General features: G+C 50.5%; 2 protein-coding genes across 2 annotated transcripts in view; one reads left to right on the plus strand and one right to left on the minus strand.

The window, feature by feature from the left end:
- The window catches only part of stxbp1a (syntaxin binding protein 1a), a 52,735-nt gene extending 39,259 nt beyond the window's left edge, over positions 1-13,476 (minus strand). The window contains exon 1 of the mRNA XM_056290263.1: positions 13,396-13,476. Within this exon, the coding sequence (XP_056146238.1) occupies positions 13,396-13,432 (37 nt within the window). The 5' untranslated portion in view covers positions 13,433-13,476. The remainder of the gene's footprint in view (positions 1-13,395) is intronic.
- Positions 13,477-14,403: 927 nt separating this feature from the next.
- The window catches only part of niban2a (niban apoptosis regulator 2a), a 62,032-nt gene continuing 55,046 nt past the window's right edge, over positions 14,404-21,389 (plus strand). The window contains exon 1 of the mRNA XM_056290363.1: positions 14,404-14,739. Coding sequence (XP_056146338.1) covers positions 14,685-14,739 — 55 coding nt within the window. The 5' untranslated portion in view covers positions 14,404-14,684. The remainder of the gene's footprint in view (positions 14,740-21,389) is intronic.

Consider the following 21,389-nt stretch of genomic DNA (forward strand, 5'->3'; position numbering starts at 1 on the left):
GTCTGCTGGTATGTCTCGACGTGTGAGGGATAGAAAAGGAGAAATAAGCCGTGACACTCCAGCAGGTCTTCCTTCCTTAACAGGATGTCTGTAAGTAAAACAGTGACTAAAACTGTCCCGCACACCGGAGGACGAAGCGTCTGTGACCTCTCGGTGCTTTCAGCAAGGCTTCCCTTCAGTAGTAAAACGAGACTAAAACTCAAGAGATGCGTCACATGAGCCCTGCAGCAAGATTCATGGCCGTGACGTCACACCCGTCTAATGAAGCCTCATCGGGACGGATCGCATGATCCATCACAGCATCGAATGCTGAGTCGTTATGTATGGTCGTTAATTATTTAATGTCTACTGAGGTGCTGTGCATGTGGTTGTGTTGTGTGACAACTGGTGGGTTGTGTACTGGGCTCACAGGAGCAATGAACAGGGGTTGAGGAGTTGGCGTACAGGCGGTGTAATATGTCCGTTGTTCGGCACAAATATTTTTGGCTCAAAGTGAAACTCATAGGGTGGGTAAATAAAGTAAAATAACTACATGCAATTAACATTCATGGGAGCATGGACATCCATTTTTAGCACGGTCGTCCAAAACAGCTGTAAACCCACTAGCGACCCCCTCCGCATCGTTCCTGGTAACAGGAAGTCACTACACCGACTTCCTCAGAAAAGAATTGAGCCTACTGGGCATCCGGGTAGCGTAGCGGTCTATCTCGTTGCCTACCAACATGGGGATCGACAGTTCGAATCCCCGCCTGCGGGTGGGAAGCCAGATGTGGGTATGTGTCCTGGTCGCTGCACTAGCGCCTCCTCTGGTCGGTCGGGGCGCCTGTTCGGTGGTGGGGGAGAGACTGGAGGGAATAGCGTGATCCTCCCACGCGCTACGTCCCCCTGGTGAAACTGCTCACTGTCAGGTGAAAAGAAGCGGCTGGTGACTCCACGTGTATTGGAGGAGGCTTGTGGTAGTCTGCAGCCCTCCCCGGATCGGCAGAGGGGGTGGAGCAGCGACCGGGACGGCTCGGACGATTGGGGCGATAAAGGAGGAACTCCCCCCCCCCAAAAAAGGAGCCTGTTTCCGTCCTGACTGGTACAGGCCACATGGCACTGCTGATATTAGCCCGATGACAAGCCTGGCCATCTGGCTGCAGCATTAGGACAAATCCATTTAGGGTGCATTTCTGTTTTGCATCATGCCGCGTGTAAAGCGCTAAGCCTTTCAAAGCTAGCTAATATGGGAGGTCAGAGAGGATGGAGGGGGCTTACGAGAGATTTAAAGAGCACTTGTCAAGCTGTGAGTGAAAGCGGTGTGCGGAGACTGGGAGAAAAAACAAAACATGAAAAGGATTTGTTGAGTTCCTCATTTGGAGTGACTTTGTTGGCAGCATCCTCCAAGATTTCCCAGGTCATGAATAGAGACGCTCCTGGTGAGTTCCTCTGGAGCCAGCGAGGCCTTCTGGGTGAACACTGTAAAATGTGGAGGTATTCTGATCTAACTGAAGTTTAGCCCGTCCTGGAGATAGACCACTGTCCCTGTACTGTCCTGCTAAGGATGCCTTGATAGATAGATAGATAGATAGATAGATAGATAGATAGATAGATAGATAGATAGATAGATAGATAGATAGATAGATAGATAGATAGATAGATAGATAGATAGATAGATAGATAGATAGATAGATAGATAGATAGATAGATAGATAGATAGATAGATAGATAGATAGATAGATAGATAGATAGATAGATAGATAGATAGATAGATAGATAGATAGATACAGACTAACTGGCAGACAGACAGACAGACAGACAGACAGATAGATAGACAGACAGACAGACAGATAGATAGATAGACATACAGATAGTTAGATAGATAGATAGATAGATAGATAGATAGATAGATAGATAGATAGATAGATAGATAGATAGATAGATAGATAGATAGATAGATAGATAGATAGATAGATAGATAGATAGATAGATAGATAGATAGATAGATAGATAGATAGATAGATAGATAGATAGATAGATAGATAGATAGCCGACTGACACACCCATATGTACACAAATATGTATTTGTAATTTTACAACTTGGATGAACTCTTCCCTCCAGACAAAGCCACAGAGCCTAACACAGGCACTGTCTCTGGGCTCCTGTGGGAGACAGGATGTAGTAGGGGGTCGGGGCAGTTTGTGCTCACTGAGCAACTAAACTCACTACGGAGTAATTCCCTGATTCAGCTCCACCAGTCTATTTCTCGCGTCTTTCACAGCCATTGGACACCATGTTGGCACATTACTGATGTATCAACAAAACAAAAAAGAAAGAAAGAAAGAAAAGAAAAAAGAAACCAAATTTGGTGACTCTCATCTACTCCCTGAGTTGACAGTCAGAGCAGAATGCTGCACATTGACTGACTTACATGATACTCGCCTATAGTCCTTGAAACCACTGAGTGTTATGAAAAATGTTCAACAGTTGATTAAATATTAGTTTTTAAAAATTCATGCCCTAAAAATTCACTTTTTTTTAAAGGCAAGGTTGTAATCCACCATAGTCTTCAGGATGAGGGTTATAAAAACAAACAGCAGCAGGATATCCACCACTAGTTTCCCCTTTCCTTTTCTGTTGCTGGTGTAGTTTCTTTTGTTTTCTGCCCAAATATTTTCCCAACGGAAGTCTGATGGAAGTTGCAAAACAGAAACGATCTGTCAAAAGAATAAATGCTTTATTATTATTATTATTATTATTATTATTATTATTATATATTTTTTACTTTTGAGATACATTTCCTCTGTAATTCCTACTTCAAAAACTATGGGAAGGAAAGAACGCTTTGTAAAGATGGATAGGGCTGGACCCGACTATTCGGCTATCCAGATATTCATTCACTGGATAGGTATTCGGTTTTCAATCTCTAGCGAATTCGGGGGCATCCACAGGAACTGCCGCGGGCAGGGCGCGAACCCGTAACGCCCGCACCGCGGGTGACGTCGCCGACCGCTCGACCGAAGGATCAGGCCCGTCAGCCAGCAGCCAACGTGTCAACCTTTCCATGCACGTCACACTATATATTTTTAAAATATATAGTGTATATATATATTTTTTTTTTTAAATGTGGCAATATGTAGATCTCAGCTTGGGCACGTGACATCCCTCGCACTCGCAGCAGTGACGTCACAGTTCAGTTCGCATTGGCCTTCAAAGAGGACAAAAGGGGCCACTCGGGTAGCGTAGCGATCTATTCCGTTGCCTACCAACACGGGGGGTCGGCGGTTCGAATCCCCGTGTTGCCTCCGGCTTGGTCGGGCGTCTCTACAGACACCATTGGCCGTGTCTGCGGGTGAGAAGCCGGACTGAGTTGCATATATGGGGCGCTAATTTAGGAAACGCTCCTGTGGGTCGTATTAAAGGGTAGGAACAAACGACATACATGGTCGTATAGGTTGAAGGACTTGTTGGTCCTGGTCGCTGCACTAGCGCCTCCTCTGGTCGGTCAAGGTGCCCGTTCGAGGGGTGGGGGGGGGATAAGCATGATCCTCCCACGCGCTACGTCCCCCTGGTGAAACTCCTCACTGTCAGGTGTAAAGAAGTGGCTGGCGACTCCACATGTTTGGGAGGAGGCATGTGGTAGTCTGCAGCCCTCCAGGGATCGGCAGAGGGGGCGGAGCAGCGACCGGGACGGCTCAGAGAGCGGGATGATTGGCCAGGTACAATTGGGGGAGGGGAAAAAAAGGGGGGGGGTTGAAATGACGTGGTTTAAAAACAATATCACAGAGTGTAGTATGCAACCTTCTTCATAAACAATTGAGAGGTAAAAACCAAAAAACAGGTTTCTGGATTGTTGCCTCTCCACAGTGAACCAACCACAGCGCACAACACATCCCATTCAGAGACAAAGGAAGGCTCTTAAATAAACTCAGGCAACAGCTGAGTCAACCTGGCACGAAGGGTGACGCAGGCGCAGAGAAACAGAGGCCCACCCACCCACACACACACACACACACAGACACACACACACACACATACATACACACGTGCACACCCACAAACACACGTGCACGCACACATATACAAAGAAGCGCGCGCGCACACGCACGCACACAAACGCACACATGCACGCACACAAACACGCACGTACATGCACACACATGCGCACACGCACACATGTGCGAGTACATACACCCACTCACGCATGCTCATTCAGTTAATGTCACGGGAACCTGCAGCGTCACAGTCGAGCAGGACACCATGCTTTACCCCAGCAGTATGCAGCCCTACACACCACGAAGCACAATATTTGAACTAGACGCTCTAGTTACACAATAGGGTATTTTTTTCATACCGTTTCTAGTTGGCTTTAACATGTGTTGTACATACACTGAAGTGCTCCGAGGTTATCAAGCCAGCGACGCATATCGGAATTTACTGTTGGGAATGTGTTGCCCGATAAGTCACGTTGCGTCTTAATTGATGTCATTATGTCAATGTTTTTTTTGGCAACAACACAACTACGAAATACAGACTCCAGTAGCATCCATGCGACGCTGCTCCTCGGACGCACATTATCAGGCGCTGCAGAGCCGATAGCGTCTCCACGTCCATCACGGGTTCACGGCTTGATGGACTTCAGCTACGAGTACATGACCCATTTTCTCCGGATCTCGGCCTCACAGCAGCGTCACTCCTGAGGGGAAGTGACAACACCGAGCTTAAAGAGACATGCAGCCGTTCGTGCTGGAGACACCCTGAGCTGCAACGGCACCGCCGCGGTTCAACTCCTGCTCCTTAGGGTCACACTATATGAACCCCGCCCAGTAGGACTGAAACAAATCAACATTACAACACATTTGTTGTAATGTTTGTTTTTGTGTGTGTGTGTGATATGTATATATTGCAATATGAAAATTATACGAAGGAGTTACGTAACTTTAGCAGATGTAGCAAATTCGGGGGCAACCACAGGAACTGCCGCAGCCGGGACGCGAACCCGTATCTCCCGCACCGCGGGAGACAACGTTAACCAGTCGACTAAAGGGTCCACCCGTTAGCCAAGGGCCAACGTGTCTACTTATCCCTGCACGTTACACTACCCGCCTCCGTCGGGAGAGCGCGTATCCCACTTCTGACACCAATGTAGAGAATTCGGGGCCAACCACAGGAACTGCCGCAGCCGGGACGCGAACCCGTATCTCCCGCACCGCGGGATACGTCGCTGGCTGCTCTACTAAAGGGTCCGACCTGTTAGTCAACGGCCCCGTTGGCTGACGGGTGCATGCACGTTACAATATATATGCGCAACTTTAACCTTTCGAAGCTCCAACTGCAAAGAATTGATCGTTCCAGCAATGATTAGGGTGATTTTAGAGGAGGAAATAAGGCAGTTGTCCAAGGAGTCATTAAATCTTACTGAATTACATTATTTGTCAGATTAGTTACAATGTTGAACTTCGAGATTAAGCATAAAAAGAAGGACGTTGCTAGATTCCACTTTCTTTCTTTTTTGGCGGATTTCTCCCCAGTTGCCCTTGGCCACTTACCCTGTTTTCCGAGCTCCACCCCCTCTGCCGATCCGGGGAGGGCTGTAGACTACTACATGTCTCCTCCGATACATGTGGAGCCGCCAGCCGCTTCTTTTCACCTGACAGTGAGGAGTTTCACCAGGGGGACGTAGCACGTGGGAGGATCACGTTATAGGAGGTGCTAATGCAGCGACCAGAACACATACCCACATCCGGCTTCCAAACCCCTAGGCCAATATTTTTTTCCTAGGATGAATCCGGAAAGTTCCCGCCCTCTGGCGCTAGGATTGGCCAGATCTGCCTGTCAATCAATACCGATGCGAGCGCGCAACAAACCAATCACATTGTCCAACTATTTTGAAAACAATGGCGGACAGAAATATCTCTGATGCGAGACAAAACAAGTTACAACAACACCGCTACGCCACCCGGACGTCCCCTAGTTCCCGCTTTCTATCGAGCAATGACAGTTTTAGCTCAGCCTAACTGACGGGCCATCGTTCAGCACTACCACCAAGGTTTAAACCACTCAGAGAATGAATTACCTGCCCCGCTGGGGATGAAAAGACAACAGATCAACATGGCGACCTGGTGGTCTATACTACGAATCAATAGAGACATGGCGACATGGCGGTCTATACTACGAATCAATAGAGACATGGCGAGCTGGCGGTCTATACAATCAATAGATAAGGAAATGGTTTACTTCTTTAATACACAATATTTTCTCTGAATGACTTTCATTGTAATAAGCTCTCTCTGTTATATCAACCAGCATCTATTCAGCCAATCACAGCCCACATGTCGGTCTGCAGCCTAGTGAGACCACGCAGCCTGCAGTTATATAAAGCCTCTCTTATCTCCCACAGACGCAACAAAGAGCTCACCCAGAACAGCGGGGCCAGGTCTCACAGAGACCACCAAGCAGAACACGTCATAAACCCCTCCCGCCTTTAAAACAGCCAACATCCACACGGCGAGCTAGGAGCAGGTCATTCGAGCAAAACAGGAAATGGTGAGGCTGGTTTCCTGTGGCCTGTATGATGAGATGGACTGTGGAAGACACGGGCGGTACGGTCACTGCAGGGCCACAACACGGCTGAAATGGGTTGGTGATGGTGGCCTGTTCTCTGCCGCCTGGACTCCGTCTATCTTTACAGTTTTATTATCAGGGAGCGGGCTAAAGATGTCACGTCATGGTCTCCTCTGTTGCGTAACCCTAATGTGAATTACATAATGCTTGGTATAAAAGACTGATTGTTTGATTTTACACCGGAAAAGTGGAAGGTATCCTTGAAAAGTAAAGATTTGGTGGCGAGTTTGCAGTTAAGAAATGCGGAGGGGTTGGCCTCTGGGTAGCGTAGCGGTCTATTCCGTTGCCTACCAACACGGAGATCGCCGGTTCGAATCCCCGCGTTGCCTCCGGCTTGGTCCGGGCGTCCCTACAGACACATTGGCCGTGTCTGCGGATGGGAAGCCGGATGTGGGTATGTGTTCTGGTCTCTGCACTAGCGCCTCCTCTGGTCAGGTTCAGACTATTTACTGGTTTGAATGGCTATTAACCATCCGTCATCATGGGCCCGAACCTTGTGTCAGCAAATAAAATGTTCAGTAAGAGGCGGAAGACGAAAAATTGATGAAATAGATGCCGAAATGAGAGAGATGTGCAAGAATATCTGATTCAAGTGTTTACACTGCGTATCCCCAACAACACACCTGAATATATCCAACAATGAAGTCCAGATCAATGTTTTCTTCACAGCAGGATCGTGGTGCAAAAAAGCAGCGTTAATTTCAGTCATGGTGATTTATGAGATCTCTGCTACTACACATGTACTGACACACCCAAATTGTGTGCTTAATTATTCCAAATTGGGGGAGGGGTGGGGGACCCTGCGCGGCATAGCTGACAGCAATGAAAATGCAATTTAATAAGCCTAAACTAGTGCGAGCTAAACTGCGGGCTGCATGGGAAAGGATGGAGGAGCCAGTGATGCAGTGCAGCAGGCAGCGAGAACCTGGCTCGAGAGATGAAAAAAGAAAGCAGGTCCATCCAAGGTACCTAAATGGGGGGTGGGGTGGGGTGGGGGGATGGGTGCTTTTTAAGCTCATCTAGAGGGATGGGTCGATGTATGAAAGAAAAGAGGAAAAAATGAAATAGCGAGACAGAAGCTGTGCATGACCAACAGACACTGACTGAGAAAGAGAGCTCACGTGCAGACGTTATCATGATGAGACGAGCGGACGGAAGACGGACTCTGACACAGCGCTCTTCATCAGCGAGACAGACAGCAGGACTTCATTAAGATCCGGCCATTCATCGGGGTCAGTGTATCCTTGCGTGAGCGAGGTCTATTTAGCCAGGCCTTTAGGTTACACGGGCTTGTTCGAATGACACCGCAGCATGCATTTGTGTGGCCGCGCGTGCACGCATGCATGCGTGCCCATGCGTGCGTGCATATTTGTGTGTATGTTTGTAGTAGCAGAGAGGCTGCAGGCACTGCGTCAGACAGTGAGTCCAGACAAGTATGTGATGCCGTGGTTGAGCGTCGCTTCCAAGGTCAGTTGAAGCAACGTAAAAGGCCCTCTGCGTGTATGCATGGGCATGCATGGGCATGCATGGGCATGCATGCCTGCATGCCTGCATGTGCGCGCGCATGCAAGCGCCGTGTTGCGGTAATGTCCTGGTCTGTGGTGTGATTGCAGTAGAAGTTTGCAGTCGGGGGAAAAGGCAGGATTTTCTCCAACCACCCCCCCCCCATTCCCCGTCTATCACCCCTCTACTTGTTTTTATGTCCCTCTCCCTCTCCATCCCCCCTCCAGAGTCCCATAGAGATGGACAGATTTCTACTGCCCTCTCCATCCCCCCCCTCCAGAGTCCCATAGAGATGGACAGATTTCTCCTGCCCCCTCCATCCAAGCGCTTGCAAAGTGCAGGTAGCTTGGATAACGGCTCTCAGCCCCTTGCGACAATTTTACAGTCCATTTACGGCAGAGGAAGACTTGCTGTTAGATAGAACTAGCATTATGTCGTGACACACCAACTAAGTCGCATTAAATTGGGCGTCTGGGCGGCGTACTGGTCTATTCCGTTGCCTACCAACACGGGGATCGCCGGTTCGAATCCCCGTGTTACCTCTGACTTGGACGGGCGTCCCTACAGTCACAACTGGCCGTGTCTGCGGGTGGGCAGCCAGATGTGGGTATGTGTCCTGGTCGCTGCGATGGTGACTCCACATGTATCGGAGGAGGCATGTGGTAGTCTGCAGCCCTCCCCGGATCGGCAGAGGGGGTAGGTAGGTAGGTAGGTAGGTAGGTAGGTAGGTGTGCATCCTGCCTGAATTATGTTTTCTTCTGGGTCTTTTCTTGCTTCTGACAGCCACTTGACGATATGCGACGCTGTCTCTCGCTGTCTCTCTACACCTTGTCCATCCATTATACAAACCGCTTATCCTACACGGGGTGGCGGGATGCTGGAGTCTATCCCAGCAGTCATTGGGCGGCAGACGGGGAGACATCCTGGACAGGCCGCCAGTCCATCACAGGGTCGACACATTCACACCTAGGGACTATTCAGTATGGCCGATTCACCTGCCCTCCATGTCTTTGGACTGTGGGAGGAAACCGGAGCCCCCGGAGGAAACCCACACAGACACGGGGAGACCATGCAAACTCCACACAAGGATGACCCCCCCGAAGTTTGGACTATCTCGGGACTCGAACCCAGGACCTTCTTGCTACGGGGCGACCGCGCTAACCACTGCGCCACCCGACGACACTATGTCTCTCGCAGTAATGTCAAAACGTCCTCGAGCTGGAGTCACGTGGGACTTGACCCACCATGGTAACAAGCTAAATACCTTTTAGGGTTATATTCACGGTGCTGCATGAGTAATTAACTTTTACACTGTGCTCCGGGGTTTTAATTGGTATACGGGTGTATGGCACGTGATCATTGAATACGTGATGATAACAGCAGAATAGGAGAAATCATGATTGACAAATAACGCTCGTTTTCTTTGGATGAGACAATACACAACACAGTGGTGTCCCGGGCAGCTCTCTGTCCACGTGGTTTATGCTAATGGGGAGGATCGCTGTGCAGCATTAACGGGACCGTTCATTTCAAAATAACGCCAGTGGACTAACTCGGATACAGCAGTACTGTAGAGGGTTCGGGGTTCGTAAAAGGACAATAACGAAAACTCAAGCAAGATGCCTTTAAAGTTATTATTCCCTAGACCGGTTTAACACCTTCATCAGCTTTCAGGAAGAGATGAGATATAATTTCATTTATTTGATTTAACCCGCAGCAGTTTCACCGAGACAGACTTCCAAATGCTGCGGGAAAATCACGCTCCGCCATTCATGAAATACATAACATGATGAAGCGACGACGGGTGGGTGAGGTCACGTGTTTCATGACGCAATCATCCGTCACCTGCCGGATCGCGGGAACAGCCTTCCTCGTGGATCAGCGTGAGGACACACCTTTTAGTTGCGGCAGCACAGAGCCGAGATAGCGAAGAAGACGTTCCGTGATGGGTTTCTAAAATTTCACAGCAGGAGGGTTGGGACATGGGAGCCTGGGTAGGGAGTAGTCTCTCTCCCTCTCTCCCCCTCTCTCCCCCTCTCACACACACTCTCCCTGTCTCTTCCTCTCTCCCTCCTGTCTCTCCCCCCCTCTCTCTCCCTCTCTCCCCCTCTCACACACACTCTCCCTGCCCCCCCCCAGTCTCTCCCCCCTGTCTTCCCCCCCCGTCTCCCACCTCTCTCTCTCTCTCTCTCTCTCTCTCTGTCTCCCCTCTCTCCCCCTCCCTCCGTCTCCCCTATCTCTCCCTATCTCTCTCTCCTCCCATCGCTCTCTCCCCCTCCACCGCTCGTCTCGCGCTCTCTCTCGTTCTCTCTGCCTCTCTCTCTCTCGCTCTCTCTTCCCCATCGCTCTCTCTCTCCCCCTCTCTCACCCATTCTCTCCCCCTTCCCTTCTCATCTCTCTCCTCTCTGTCTCTCACTCCCTCCCTCCCCCTCTCTCTCCTGCTCTCTGTCTGTGTCTCACTCCCTCCCCCCCTCTCTCCCTCGCTCGCTCTCCCTCCATCTCCTGCTCTCTCTCTCCCCCTCTCTCATTCATTCTCTCCCCCTTCCCTTCTCATCTCTCTCCTCTCTGTCTCTCACTCCCCCCCTCCTGCTCTCTGTCTGTGTCTCACTCCCTCCCCCTCTCTCCCTCGCTCGCTCTCCCTCCATCTCTTGCTCTCTCTCTCGCTACCCCCCTCCCCCCCACCCCCCCCGTCTCTCTTCATCCTCTTTCTCTCACTCTCACACCCTGCCTCCACATGCACACATAAATCCTCCCACTGTCATGTATCATTTGGGTTCAGACGAGGCCTTTGAGAATTACGTTTTATTTTAATAGTTTAGCTGCAATCCAACCACTTAATAAATGGCGTGTGCTGAATATAGAAACACACCCAGTCTGGCCCTGACACGACAGTGACTCCAGTCAACCTTTAATAGAAATTTAAAAAAAAGAAGAAGAGACAGAGAAATAATTGCAGTAACGGTTTCTGCAGAGGTTTTAAATGCACGTTGTTTTGCTCGGAAGTGACGTGTTACGGTGGTAGAATTCATGTTCCTATTAGCTGGCTAGTGGTACAGCAAAAGGCACAGCACTATCGAGACCTGGAGACAGCTCTGGATCCGAACCCAGCTGCCCCTGCTGGGTTTATTTGGGTGCAGGTGACCAACCTATTACGCATACAGTACAGATTATACAATGCAGGTGCACGCTTGCTGGTCTGTGCAGACGTGACGTGGCTTATAAGGCGACGGTCCTGCTGGTCTTAGGAGCATATGTCACGTGAAGATATATAGTCCGTGTTCCGATGTGATGAAATAACGCAGTTCTTTAACGTTTGGACATCCTCCACGCAGGCCTACAGCCACGAAGGGGATGGGAGCAGCAATATGCGTTGCCCTGCCCATCCCCATCCCCCCCCCTTCGGCCCAGGCTGCTAGTACTATTGCACTGCAGAGAAGACCCACGGTGTCGCGCCTGTTCCCCATACGTACGCCCTCCCCCCCTCACGCCTTTCCCGACTCCCCACCCCCACCCCACTCCACTGCAAACCAATCCCAGCCAGGCTGCTCAGCTTCACCTCGGTGGAGCAGAGCGCAGGTGTGGGGCGAGCGCGCGTCCCTGCCGTCAACCCACGGGGAGACGCGCGCGAATGTTTACCACAGGCCCTGTTGTGGAAGACACCATTCAAACGACCAATACGTGCATGTCTCTCCCCCCCCCCCACCCACATGTTGGGTTTATGTAACTGTTATTCTGGGCTGTACCACAACATAGTGCAAAATATAAGCTCGCTCGCTCTTTCGGATGTGAAGCGGTTTAGGCTGCACACAGCAGGTAGCCTAAATCGGAAATCAGCCACGTTCAGTCTCGTGCAAGTGGTGATTGACGTTTGCCGTATGACACCGCTTGCCATGCCGGTGCTGCTGCCCTGTGCAGGCAAATTCGCAATGAATCGAGTCAGCAGACGCACGCAAATCAGAAAACCGAGCGAAGCCGATCCCCGTTACGCACCGAGGCTCCAACGACCAAATACAACGCACGCTGCGTGTTAGCTAATATTTCACACGTCCGCGGCTCCGGCCGGGGAGTCAGGCCGCGAACCGCCTCCTGTTGGTTACTCCGGGGGCGACGTGCTTGCCGTCTACGACGCGTCATAACCACTAACGGTTGCACCCGACTGACCCCTGCACAGCGTGGATGAGCTGGACGGGAGAACGGCCTCAGACCTCGGTACAGGCCGTGCTTTCGGCCCCGCGCCGCCACAGCTCCAAAATTAGCCCGTATCGGATCATGAAATCAGACACCGGATAAATCCGAAGCATCCTAGTGATGCAGGATTACACCGGCTGAATCTGACGTGTCTGGCTCACGGTCAGCATAACGACGGTCATGAGGATGAGGAGGATGAGGATGATGAAAAGATAGTGAGGCGGCTGATCCTCGGCACTCCTGGAGCTCTGTATGGCCGTGTTTCACCGAGACTGCCAACGCACTTGCGTTGTGGGGCCTGTTCCTGGCTTAACTGTGTTACTGTGCAGGCAACACCCATAATTTCAACGTGTAACGTGCGAGGGGCAGAGGTCGGAGTTGGTTAGCAGGATATAGGCAGTCTACACTTTAACCTTGCAGACCGACATCTCAGGGCAACGAAACCAAAGCGGCGACCCCTCACTGGGGGTGAGGCGTTGATGATATCCGGGAATCCCAACGGCGCAGTTAAACGCAGATGGAGAATATTAATTTTCGACAGTTTTCACAATCGAAGACAAATATGTTGTATTTAACCAGTGGGGGGGCCACGAGAGTCCCGACCCCTGCACAATTCGCCAGGCACGATTTGTCATCGTTAATCGTGGCAGGGCAGTGGTGCAGGCTCCGTGATGCAGCCTCCATGCAGCGCATTTTACAAGATTTCTGCTTGGAGCTAATGGGCGTATCTATCCTCGTCTCTTCTCTGGCGCATCTCGGATCAAGACCGTGCACGACGGACGCCTGGCCGCGAGGCTCTGAGGCGTGCCATGTTCAGCTTATGCTCAATAAAATAAAAATAAAAAAATATCACAACGCGCGTCAGCATCACTATAGGAGACGTGGCTAGGCTCCGCGTCCAAGGCTGGCTCACTCTGGTTTTACAATGGGGTACCATCATCATCATCATCATCATCTCAGACAGCCATCCGCATCCCGGAGTCAACAAGCAACCACCAAAAAGCACACGCACCGCCACCATCGCGCGCATCCCGTCTGTCCCCGAGCTGTAAAAAAAAAAGACCCCTCTCTTAATGATAGTAAGGAAATAATATTCTTACTTTCACCGACCACCGCCTTTAATCCGATAGGTGCCATGGTGCTGCTGTGTCCTCGGCCGAGTTTTCACCCTTCACCTCCTCTCTCTCTCTCTCGCTCTCTCTCTCTCTCTCTGCTCCTGCACAGTGTTCCTCCCCCGCCTGTCCGCTGGAGCGAATATGTGCACCTCACATCTCCTGCTGACTGCGGAGGAGCCTCCGATCGGAAACGTCACCGCATATCCTTCCGCATCTCCCCCCTCGGCGTAGGCCACTTTGCCACAAACGCGCCTTTACAGCGTTAACTTTCACTGTAACCCGGCTACGCTGTGTACCGTCGCTTGCATGGGGTCTCTATATAACGGGTTTATTGTGCGTCTCGGTATAATCTGGCATGAGTGAATACGGACCCCCCCCCCCAAAAAAAATCTCTAATAAACCTCCAATTACTACACATCTGTAGTTTCTGTCTATCCTTTGCTCTGACACTTTACATAAACGAATGCATAATTCATATCAGAGGTTTATTATACTGATGAATCTCCGCAGTGGACAGGCCCATCCGTTTATCCGCGTCCGAGTGAAAGTCCACCAGGGGGCAGTGTGCGTCTTTCTTGCAGGGAGAGCGGTCAAAGTAAACCCCAGACATGAATCAATGAAATCGGTTTCACACACTCTGCAAAATCACTCACACGTACTGGGGCTATGACACATCGGCCGACCATGAGGGTTTTGTGCAGACAAAGCAAAAAGGTGATTATGAATAAATCCAAGTGACACTACAAAAAAATTAAAAAAAAAAAAAAATAAAGAAAAAATCAACGCAAATATAGCCTGCCCTACGAGCCTCTGCGTCTCAATACACAACGTACGCCTTCAAAGATGCGCCAAAAAAATATGCAAAGGGCCACAAAACAACCAAAGAGTTCGCTGCGATAGTGTTATGTCGGCTCCATAGCCACACCCTTGCAGACCCAAATGAACACGTCGAACCAGTGGTGATTCCCAGAGGGCGTGTCCCGTCAGCGCGAGCGACACCGCTGTTCACCTCAATGGAGCGAGCGCTGAAGTCCCGGCGGCACAACTCCATCCCGGAGACGCGAGGCGCGTGACAGAGCACACACCGGCGGGACGTCTCGGCGCGCAGGTCCCAGGATCCGTTTCTGGGAGAGGACACTGGTTACTAGTTACGGCCGAGGCATCTGAGTTGAGAACACCAGCGCACCGTTTACCTGGGGCATTAAACTCTGCAAGGATATACCGCACAGCCCCACACCACGCCAGGAGCCGGAGCCCGAGGAGCACCTACAGCCATGGGAGACGTGGTTTCTTCTCACCTGGATGAGACCAAGCGGGAAATGATCACAGGTGAGAGGAGGCCACTCCAGCTGCCGCCAGAATTGAACGCTGTGTCCTATATGCACGTGTTTCTATTTCAAAAGTGTCCCCCAGAAGAGATGGTGTAGCATACGTCACTCAGTATTTTCAACATGAAGTCTGTAGAATGAACTTGCTCTACTTTGCTAATATATATATATATATATATATATATATATATATATATGTGGGTGTGTGTGGGTGTGTTTTGCTATGCTATGTGTGGGTCTGCAGCCTCGTCATGAGAAAACAAACATTATTAACACGACATGCACAGCGGCGCTGCTCCCAAAGCTCTGCTCCATTTTAAGGGAGACCGGGAGTCTCTGGGCCCATTTCTTGGAGATAATAACTAGGTTTCCCAACAGGGAACATGTTTGTGTAAGTTTGGGACCGGCTACTATTTAAGGCCCAGCTTGCCCTCGCATCCCGCTGTGAGTTATGATGGCTCACGCGGTGGCTCGGGAGAAGCCTGGGAAAGGAGTGCGGAGGAGTCGTCCGGGGACTTGGAGGAGTTTGCTGGGAGGTGCACGCCTCTTCGCAGAGATTACATTCTCATGCTCGGCGCTAATTCCCTGGCTTTGCCTGCAGATGTGAATTTACTTCATTATGTAGATTATGCCTGCATATGTAGGAGTGTCGGTGCTGCGTGAACCAGCAGCGAAACAACAAATCCAAAAATGAGACCAGAGAAACTGTAGAGAAAAATGGCCGTTTAAAAGCTCTCCCCTTTTCGGGGCGTCCCGGTGGCGTGGCGGTCTATTCCGTTGCCTATACCAGCACGGGGCTCGCTGGTTCGAATCCCCGTGTTACCTCCGGCTCGGTCCGGGCGTCCCTACGGACACAACCGGCCGTGTCTGCGGGTGGGAAGCCGGATGTGGGTGTGTGTCCTGGTCGCTGTACTAGCGCCTCCTCTGGTCGGTCGGGGTGCCTGTTCGGAGGGGGGGGAGACTGCTACGCCTCACTGTCAGGTGAAAAGAAGCGGCTGGTAATTGGCCGCATACAATTGGGGAGAAAAAGGAAGGGAAAAATCCCCCCAAAAAACAACAACAAACAAAAACAAACCTCTCCCTTATTGGACATATTTGTCCGGCTAATTCAGTGATGTGTCCAAAAATACCCTTTTTTTCCATGTCCCAAGAACCGCCTGGATGTCCTCACAGAGCAGCCACTGTGGCCTGCAGGGCTCCTACAGTGCGCCGGGGTTGGGTTTCATAGTTTAGTGGTGTTTTGATTGTTTGTTTGCCTGTCTGCCGGTGAAGACTTGGGTACACGCGAGACAAAGGGTTTTGTAAACACGCGTCTGGGGACTGCCGAGGATACGCATCTCCTTGTGGTCTGCCTCAATTGCCCTGCGGTGGGCTGTCGCGAGTCCACGTATGAAGGGGAAGCCCTGTGTATTTTATAGTCGTTTAACATCACAACCCCAACGACATGCCTGCACACACGGGCTCTAACCTCTAATAGCTGGTTTAGGTGGCGCAGTGAGTGATGCCGTGTGTGAAATGGACCCGGCTAATGACGGCGTGGCCCGGTGATAGGCAGTCAGGGCCGTGCAGGGTGTGCAGGTTTCCCTACCCACCAAGCGCTACACCCCCTGATTTACTCATTAGTCCTCGGCTGTCCGGTTGAACGTGTGTTAATGGGCAAAATCAGCTGGTGTAGTGATGGTCTGGAAGGGAAAGCCACATGAAAGCGGCCCTCCATGTCATATGGCGTTGAAACAAGATGGCGGCCCGAATTCACGCTTGCAGCGGCCTCACCCACTGCCGGTGTCTTCGTTTGATGGCTGCGAGATCCTGGTCTGCTGCGCCCTGTGGGCCCAGGGACCACGGCCCTGCCCGGAGCTTCGCCCGAAGAAGAAACAACGAGGGCGATCTGGCAGAACGTGGAAGCGGGGCATGCTAAGCTAACTGCTAGCCCATGGAGACCGGCAGTTCTGAAAACACAGAGGCTGGTCTGGCTGCGGCCTCGCGTGGCGTTGACTGTGGTGTTTTTGGTGTCGAGGGTGTCTGGCTGGGAGAGCCGGTGTTGGATCGGCTGTGAGATCCTGGTCTGCTGCGTCCTGTGGGCCCAGGGACCACGGCCCTGCCCGGAGCTGTGCCCGAAGAAGAAAAACCGAGGGCAGTCTGACAGGACGCTGAAGCGGGGTAGGCTAAGCTAACTGCTAGCCCATGCAGACCGGCAGTTCTGACAGTCATCCTGGCTGGTGTTCGTTCCCTTGGGCAGTGATTTTTTTGTTTAGTTTGGATATATGTGTTAGTTTGGATAGTAGTTCTTGTAGGTCTTGTAGTTTTTGGACATGTGTTTTTGTCTTCGTACTGCACTGCTGTGGGCTGGTGGGAACACTTTGTCGTTTCATTTCATGGACGCAAGTCCATGAAATGAAACGACAAAGTGTTCCTGATTCCTGATTCCTGATTCCTGATTCCTGATTCCTGATTCCTGATTCCTGATTCCTGATTCCTGATTCCTGATTCAACTGCACACCGCTGGAGTAGCCCGATGTGCCCTGTGGTATTCACTAACAGGTCTGCACGTGGGGCCAGGAGGACAGGAAGATAATTCATTTATGACATAGGGAGTGTACCATCATAGCCTATGTAGTGTTAAAACGACATTTTCCACTATTCATAACGCCTCGCGGCGCCCAAGTTCAGTTTTACTAGAGGAGGTGGGAATTAGAAGTCTAGCCAAGGTTGCGGTGTTGCTCCTCTTCAGCCGCACCGCAAATCCAAGTGGCCTCCGCGCTCGCCTGTCTTCGCTGCAGGAGAGCAGTTGAACAGGCGGGTTTGGGAGCAGCGATGAAGAAGATAGTGAAGGGAAGCTGCGTAGGTACGGCAGGTAGCAACATGTCTCAGGATTAATAGGCCAACGCAACAACCGTCTAGCTCTGCGTGCGCGTGCGTTTGTGTGTGTGTGTGTGTGTGTGTGTGTGTGTTGGGGGGGTTGTAGGTGTTTGGTCTAGTCAGCGTTTGTGCTTTGGGAGTCATGCTTACAGTGTGTCGCTAAAACGACGTGATTTCTTCATACTTGCTGGCTGAAGCACATTCTCACGGGGTGACATCCTCCCTCATACGTGTATATGTACACAATGTGAGACCACACACACACACACACACACACACACACACACACACACACACACACACACTGGCTACCTGATGTCATTGCTGGTATGCTATGACTACCCTTCTTTTCTGTTTTTTTTTCTCTCTGAATTTTATGAACCTCTCCCAAGCCCAGGTGCTCCATCCACTCTTACTGATGAGTGATGGTCCCATCCACCCTTACTGATGAGTGATGGTCCATCCACCCTTACTGATGAGTGATGGTCCATCCATCCTTACAGATGAGTGATGGTCCGTCCAACCTTACTCATGAGTGATGGTCCCATCCATCCTTACAGATGAGTGATGGTCCCATCCATCCTTACAGATGAGTGATGGTCCATCCACTCTTACAGATGAGTGATGGTCCATCCACCCTTACTGATGAGTGATGGTCCATCCATCCTTACAGATGAGTGATGGTCCGTCCAACCTTACTCATGAGTGATGGTCCCATCCATCCTTACAGATGAGTGATGGTCCCATCCATCCTTACAGATGAGTGATGGTCCCATCCATCCTTACAGATGAGTGATGGTCCATCCACTCTTACAGATGAGTGATGGTCCATCCACTCTTACAGATGAGTGATGGTCCATCCATCCTTACAGATGAGTGATGGTCCATCCATCCTTACAGATGAGTGATGGTCCATCCACCCTTACAGATGAGTGATGGTCCATCCATCCTTACAGATGAGTGATGGTCCATCCACTCTTACAGATGAGTGATGGTCCATCCATCCTTACAGATGAGTGATGGTCCATCCACCCTTACTGACGAGTGATGGTCCATCCATCCTTACAGATGAGTGATGGTCCGTCCAACCTTACTCATGAGTGATGGTCCCATCCATCCTTACAGATGAGTGATGGTCCATCCATCCTTACAGATGAGTGATGGTCCCATCCATCCTTACAGATGAGTGATGGTCCCATCCATCCTTACAGATGAGTGATGGTCCCATCCATCCTTACAGATGAGTGATGGTCCATCCATCCTTACAGATGAGTGATGGTCCATCCACTCTTACAGATGAGTGATGGTCCATCCATCCTTACAGATGAGTGATGGTCCATCCATCCTTACAGATGAGTGATGGTCCATCCACTCTTACAGATGAGTGATGGTCCATCCATCCTTACAGATGAGTGATGGTCCATCCATCCTTACAGATGAGTGATGGTCCATCCACCCTTACAGATGAGTGATGGTCCATCCATCCTTACAGATGAGTGATGGTCCATCCACTCTTACAGATGAGTGATGGTCCATTCGTTCATTGTATCCTCGAACCAACACACACATAAACACAGAAAAACTTGAATTATAAAAAAAAAAGTGGAGTTAAGGGGAAGTCACTGAAATACATTTATACTGAAAAGATATTTGTGCTTGCTCTATTCCGTTGCCTACCAACACGGGGATCGCCGGTTCGAATCCCCCGTGTTACCTCCGGCTTGGTCGGGCGTCCCTACAGACACAATTGGTTGTGTCCTGGTCGCTGCGCTAGCACCTCCTCTTGTTGGTCGGGCGCCTGTACGGGGGGGGGGGAGGGGGAACTGGGGGGAATAGCGTGATCCTCCCACGCGCAACGACCCCCCTGGTGAAACTCCTCACTGTCAGGTGAAAAGAAGCGGCTGGCGACTCCACATGTATCGGAGGAGGCAGGTGGTAGTCTGCAGCCCTCCCCGGATCGGCAGAGGGGGTGGAGCAGAGTGGGGTAGTTGGCCGGGTACAATTGGGGGAAAAAAAGGGGGGAAACCCCCCCCCCCTCAAAAAGAAAAAAGAAAATTTGTGCTTGTAAATTGAGTGTTGCTGGTACATTGTGTTGTCTTAAGAAAGAAATTGTTCCCAGTTCCCAGAGTTGTGTTCTTCAATACATGTGTGTTTTGTTGGGTTTGATTACTCAGTTACTGACATTTTGTTAGGCTGAGGAATGTACCCTGGACATTTTAGGCAAACACACACACACACACACTGATACAAAAATACATAACACACATCCATATCTGTTGTTGTGGGGGCACACAGAGCTTCCCCCCCCCCTTCCTCCCTTATCTGGCTATCATCTGGTTCTTCTGCGGTTTCATTATTCATTCCTCTCCAGAGTCTACAGTCACTCAATGTTCACACACACAAAAAAAAACCTCTTATTAATTTTCAAGTTAGACAATCATCATTGTTCCTGTGCTCAGGATGGAGGAAGATGTGTATCTTTTCGGGCTACAGACGGAAAACACTGAAATTAAGTTTCTGGCGATTTACTGTTCTCGCTTTGTGGTACGAACGTTTCACAGGCCTCGTCTTTCAGAAGTCGCAGACGTGTCCACGGGGCAGATCGGATAGGCAAGCCAAGCAGTTATGGCGGGTCTCCGCTTTGTCCTGGACAACTTGGGCCACCTTCGCTCATGCCAGGATCCTGTCCCTTGACTCCAGTCCTGAGCTTGAAGCTGCCAACTCCGAAACGCTCCACAGCAAACGGCCCCAGCAAAACCCCCTTAATCTGTGGGTGGATATTAGACTTCCTGAGAGATACTACGAGGCGCTTTTTTGGAGCCCTGACCAGGGGCGCACCTCAGGGACATGGCGCCTCTTTCCTCCTCTGTTCCCTGCATGTAAAACCCACAGCACTTCTTGCTACCCAGCTGCCCAACTGCCTCACGTCCGGATGATGTGTCTCTGATGTCCCAGTGAAAGCGATGCACGGGGGGGGGGGGGGGGGTGGTGGGGGTTGGACTGCCTCCCAGCATTTTGTACCGCTAAACAAACGCTAGACGATACGAGGTCAACCCTGCGGCGATGAGAACGACCTTAAGGAGGAGCTCATTACCTCATCTCGCCATCATCAAGCCCAGCTCAATGGGTCGATTGTGAGCTGAGGTTAAGGTCTCTGGGGCCGTCCTCAGTTTAAACTGCCTCGCAAGCCGGACCAGTCTACCGAGACAGGGTCTTCACCACACCCAGGCAATTCCAAAATAGTGAGTGGGCCCATCCGAGAAGTGGACAGCCCAGTAAAAGATTTGGAAACTGATAGGAGTCAAATACACAGTTCAGAAATGACACGTGTGCTCATATTCCCTGCCTACTTATGCTCTATGGCACAATTACACTAATACACTTGACATGACACGCACTCTTGGCTTTGATATGATTAATGTATAGCAAAAAGCAAATGTACTACTACTACTATTACTACTACTACTACTACTACTTCATGTAGCGGTAGTTCATTCACTACATAGTAATCATATTATAGTTGTACTACGATATGATTACTATGTAACAGATGAACTACCATTACTTTATTTAGTAGTACAACTATGATATGATTATTATGTAGGACATTTACTACTACCACTACTCTACTACTACTACTACTACTACTGCTACTACTCATCATCATGCTACTACTCGGGGTCGAGTATGACGGTCCGCCTTCTAGGTGCTTGTTGGGTCTTCAGGTGGGCATAGAGGCCGATCCCGGAGCCTCGTATTTTGGGGTAATGTGGGCAAGGGTATGAAGACGTG

This window comes from Lampris incognitus, chromosome 12 (genome assembly GCF_029633865.1).
Source record: "Lampris incognitus isolate fLamInc1 chromosome 12, fLamInc1.hap2, whole genome shotgun sequence".
Taxonomy (NCBI): domain Eukaryota; kingdom Metazoa; phylum Chordata; class Actinopteri; order Lampriformes; family Lampridae; genus Lampris; species Lampris incognitus.